Consider the following 5,443-nt stretch of genomic DNA (forward strand, 5'->3'; position numbering starts at 1 on the left):
TGGGGCAGGAACTTTCTTAGAACTGACAGCTTTTCGCTCGCGAGACAAACGGCTCTCCAGGTCTTCCTCGTCACTAGAACTTTTCACTTATAGGGAACCGGGGGAATCCTCCTTCTCACCAGAGGAAGCCCCCTCATCTTTTTCCCCAGCAGCAGAATCTTTTGCCTGAACTGATCCCTCAGTAACCCTCGTCTCTACACCCCGGTTCAAACCCGGTTCAACTCTATCATCAACCACAAATTTAACATCCCTGGAATCCAGGGTCATCTCTACACAAAAGGAATGCTAAAGATGACTACACAAATCCCTAAGAAGCTTTCAGAATAAAGATAAGCACAACAAGCCAAGAACAAGAAAATACCTTTCTTGCCAAAAAAGGCCTTTGGCCTAACCGAGTAGAGGGGGCTTAGTCCTCCCATAGCCAAGATCCCTTCTGAGAAAGTTAAAGCTCTCGTCGGATTCTCGTACAAACGCTTCCACTGGACAATTTCATCAGCAGACAAGATAGGAACACTGTCTTCGATAGCAGCCTTGGCATCCCTCAGCGGTGGGGATTCTGGTATCATAGCAGCAGAAACAAAAATAAACCTGATTTTCCATTCTTTAGGGTAGGTAGAGGTTGGCACAAAGGAGTAACAAGGCTGAGATACACTATCCTTACGTTTGGTGAAGGTAAACCAGTCCCCATCTGAAATTAACTTGTAAAACATGCAAAACAGGGGGATCGACGGCTCACCGGAAACTGCCACACAGGATAACTCAAAATGCACAACCCTCATAAACCCTAGAGGGTGCAATTGGGAGAAATGAACTTTGAAATGGCGTAACAAGTCTATCTTGAAAGATGAAAGTGGGTAAGGGACACCACAAGAGGAAAACGAAAGAGTGTAAAGAATGATCCGGTCAGGTGTGCACGCGGCCGAGTCATCGGGACCAGGTAAAGTAGGGGAGAAACGCTCCGGTATCTTGTAGGTTTCAACGAAGGATTCCAAATCCTTCGCCGTCAAAACAGAACGGATCATGGAACGGCCGGTACGACTCATGGTCAGGCAAAACGGTGGTCGGAAAGATGTAATGGAAGAAAGAAGAGGGGGAAAATTGTGGAAGTTAAAAGAAATTCAAAAGGTTATGAGATTTGAATCTCAGAACTAGGGACTAAAGATGACTTGACGACGGGCCAATGGGTTGCCCCATTTACCCGTCTTGGGCTATTATCACGTAGGCCCAACAAATGAGAGCCCAAATGCTGATACTTGCCCATTAAGGGACTTTCTCACAAAACGAGCGAGAAAAGAGATATTTTACAAAGAAGAGAAAGCATTAAATGCATGATAAGAATAGGATCTCCGGTTGGCACTATACTACCAAGCCGACATCATTAAATGAGGATACAATCCTGCCGTTGGGGCTCAGATACGTGTCTGAGTCCCCAAAGACCGACAGAATCCGTTGGATCGTCTCGGTATGATCCCATTGGTGAGATAAGGGCTTCCGGCTATATAAGGAAGGTAAAAGATGATCTTAAAGGCAAGTCCAAGGTATCTCACTTAATGCTCTCATTTATTCCGACCGTGATTCCGTTACATTAAATACACACACACATTTATATCAGATTCACACCATAGAGATTGTTCCGGTGATCACACTCATCAGAATAAGTTACTCTCTTACTCTCCGGCAAGTTTACTTATTCTCACGCCGGAGCTTGGTCACGGATCCCCCCCCCCCGGGACCCTCCGTGACGAGGCTAACAGTTTCCTTTTTTGTAGCAAACGAAAGCTGGGATATTCCGACGTCAGCGAAGACCCTTTGAACGTCAGCGAAGACCCTTTGAACGTCACCAGGAATTTAGGTATTCGACAGTTGTGTTTTATTATGGGCTATATTACTTTGTTGTAACGGTAGGTTTCCGTTGGTTGATGTTTTTATCGAAATACAGGTTTTGTATTTATGCCGGTTTACTATATGGAAACACGATTTTGTGGTCGTCATGCCAAAATTTTCTAAAACCATGCTTCTGGGTCGTTCAAGTTTTATTGTTTAATTAAAATAACATGCTTAGTTGTTTCAATTCAGGATCTTACAACATACAACTGTTTAGCCTAAACTAAATGACCCGCTATGTTTTTTTCTCTTAACTCTATATGAGTCCCGTGTTATTCTTTTTTAATTTTCTATCATGCCCGGTCTAACTAGTTAGAAAATTAAGTATCGTAAATATTAAAGAAAATAAATACATGAATGAATATGCTATATATATATGGTAAACGAGACTCTATTTTTACTTCCTTTTGTTATTAGAACATATTTATATATGTAATAAAACCAAAACCGTAATAAACGACGTGATTTAAATTTATGTTTAAATTCAAAATTTAATTTAAATCTTTTCAGAAATAAATTTAAGATAAATCTTTCTATACAAATAAACAAAAATACTTATCATAGATAAATCTTTCTATACTAATAAATAAAAATCCTTATCATTCTCTGGTAATTTCTCACCATTATTTTTTTTATTTATCTCTTTTATTAAATAATAATAATACTAATATTAAACATCAATTTAACTAAATCTATTTATCTCTTTTGTTTAATTGATTTCTTTTTTAACTCTAAAGTTTCAATCTTCGGCAATTTAGATCTAAAGTTTCAATCTTTAGTATTTTAACCTATTTGATTAATTTGATTTTTCACTTCTAATTCAAAAGTTTTCATCTTTTCAATTTAACCCCTTTAATTTTTTTTACTTTCAACCCAAAGCTTTTCATCTTTTGCAATTTAATCTCAACAATTTTTTAACTTTCAACTTTAGTCTCTTATATACTTTTCATCTTTCATAACTTCTCCGTTTAACGTGTCGTTCTAAATTTCCAACTTAACACGCCGCAACGTGTGTGTGGGGTTCAACGTTTTTTCATCTATTTTTTTCCTGTTTGACATGTCCGTTGCAACGCGTCTATTTTTCCCCATTTGATAGGTCTGTCGCAACGTGCGAGTCAGAGATTGACTTAGTTATTTTTTTCTCGGTTTTACACACAGGCTCGTGGTTATGTGAGAAAGCATTTTCCTTTCATCTAACATGATATATAACTAATAAATCCCCCACCAAATTGCGGCAATGCGGCGGGTGGTAATTCTAGTATTTAGTATACAATTTCTCATACAAAACAAATTTCAAGCAATGGGTGATAGACTTATTAAACATATTCAAGCTGTTTATATTTTTATATGATGTATACATATATGATATATCGTGTGAAAAAAAATTGCGGAAAATAAATAAATCCGATTATAAGAATATAAGTGTAAATGATTTGTTATTGAAATAACATAAAATACAATCATTCATAAAGATAAACACTCATAATAATTCATTCCATCACTCAACTCTTAAGTTACATTTTTACTATGACAAACAAAACACAACCCAAAAGAAAAAACAAACAAACAAACCAAAGAAACCAAGCATGCATGCAAATAATATTTAAAAGACTCTGCAACCATATCAACCCTAAAATCTTTAAGAGAAAAAAAAAAATTCTAACACTCTGGTGTTTGGGTCTGGTCTCTTTTTGGGTCTAAACAATAATCATACACTTTGTATCTACTTTGAACCCATTGCATTGCCACCACTTGCTGGCAGCTCAGCCCTTCGGTGGTGGCCGGAGAACCGGATGGAGGGAGGCATGATAGTGGTGTGTCAGCTTCACAACCTTTAAGCTTGAAGTTTCTATACCTACCAAGAAAAGGTTGGTACCCATAGTTTGCTTTGTATTTACCGTTTTCAGTGGCCCATGAAGACGCATCCCATATCGACCCATACACATACATCGGTCTTAAAGGAAACGTCTCGTCACTTTTCCTTGGGTACCTTCGAATCGGCACATCGTCCACAAAAAAACTGCAAGCATGTGATCATATAAAAGGTTAAAACATTTAAGTTCTTATAATAAATTTGAAGACTTTTTTTTACATCGAAACAAAAGGTAAAAAGGTAAAAAGCTACGCCGCTGCCTCTTTTTAATAGCAAAACCAACTCTTTTTAAAAGATATAATAAGAAACTTACATTATCTCGTTGGGTGTCCATACTATTGCATAATCATGAAAATCTTGTGTCGGGTCGAACCAAAGGTGGATTCGATGTTCTCGTCCTATGATGTTCCCATCTCCACTTCCTCTCATGTATACATTCGTTTGTAATATGTATGGTTTATCTGGTGTTGTCCCAAGAAACTCGATGTCAATTTCGTCATGGTTTCCAGGATGATCTTCGCCATTAGAAAGCTATAAGATCATTCAATCACAAAGAACAATCAACAAAACTCAATATCATGCATGATATATAACTTGCAATTGCTTGGGTTGTAAGTAAACGTTTATACAAGTTCATACGTACGTAAAATGATGTGATGACTCCAGCCGTGTAACCAGGGTGAAGCTTGACCGCTGTCCCAAAGTAACCCGATTTATACGGTTTTATCGACTTAAAACCACTTCCTGCAGTCACAAAAAAAATGTAGAAACGATCATATGTATTTCTTTACATATCTAAATTTATGACGTGACACAAAGTTAGTACGAAAGGTTTGCTTGAAATTGGATTTGGATCAGTTTTTAGGTGGAAGCAACAAACATGTTTAGTTAATGGGGTCGTGTTTAAGTCGGCCCGACAGACTGAACCATTAAACCCATTTGTTTACTTTTTCATTTTTTAAAAAGATGTAATAAATTAAACTATTTGGGTGTTTTTAATGACAAAGTTTAAATGTTAAAAAAATAAAATATAGTTTAAACATAAATGATGAAAAAAAAAAGATATGCGATTTTAGAATTTTTAAAGTACTAAAATGAAAAAATAATAACTATATTTTCTGGTTAAACATGTCGTGTTGGGTTTATGTGTGACACAATTTTTGGTTTTGTGTGAACTTTCCAGGCTCGTGTCAAGTTTAACCCGGGAACACGACATGTATAACATCAACAACGCATGCATGATGGTGCTCACTAACCAGAAGACTCGTCAAGCCAGATGGTGAGCGAGTTTTGATCAAACCGCTGGTTTTGTGGGCCCCATAAGGTTCTATAAACTTGATCAAAGGCTACGGTGTCAATCCTAGAACTAAGGTTGTATCCTGGTGAAGGTGGGTTGTCTTGAGCATCGGTTGAAATAGTGAACATGAAGAGAATGATGGGAACAAAGAAAGCCATGGATTGTGTGCTTAAATGGAAGCACAATAGATTAAGGGAGAACTAATGAGAGACATGTCTAAATAATACATTAGAGAGGATATAAATAGGGGGTTTATTTAGGACCCATGCATGTAATATTGCAATTACATAGGGTTGATATTTAATAATACTAAAAATAAGTTATGAATTCAAACAATATATAAGGAAAAAGAAAAAAAAAAGACCGTTTTGTTTTTATTTTAAGTTATG

The 5,443-nt window shown here is 36.8% G+C and overlaps 1 protein-coding gene across 1 annotated transcript; it reads right to left on the minus strand.

Moving 5' to 3' along the window:
• Positions 1-3,543: 3,543 nt before the first annotated feature.
• On the minus strand, positions 3,544-5,212 carry LOC110905225 (xyloglucan endotransglucosylase/hydrolase protein 31). Its single transcript, XM_022151108.1, has 4 exons — positions 5,014-5,212; positions 4,401-4,501; positions 4,071-4,288; positions 3,544-3,904 (listed from the first exon to the last, which is right to left on the minus strand). Exons 1-4 carry the CDS (start codon positions 5,210-5,212, stop codon positions 3,544-3,546), a joined length of 879 nt encoding a protein of 292 aa, XP_022006800.1.
• Between the last annotated feature and the right edge of the window lie 231 nt (positions 5,213-5,443).

This window comes from Helianthus annuus, chromosome 13 (assembly GCF_002127325.2).
Source record: "Helianthus annuus cultivar XRQ/B chromosome 13, HanXRQr2.0-SUNRISE, whole genome shotgun sequence".
Lineage (NCBI taxonomy): Eukaryota > Viridiplantae > Streptophyta > Magnoliopsida > Asterales > Asteraceae > Helianthus > Helianthus annuus.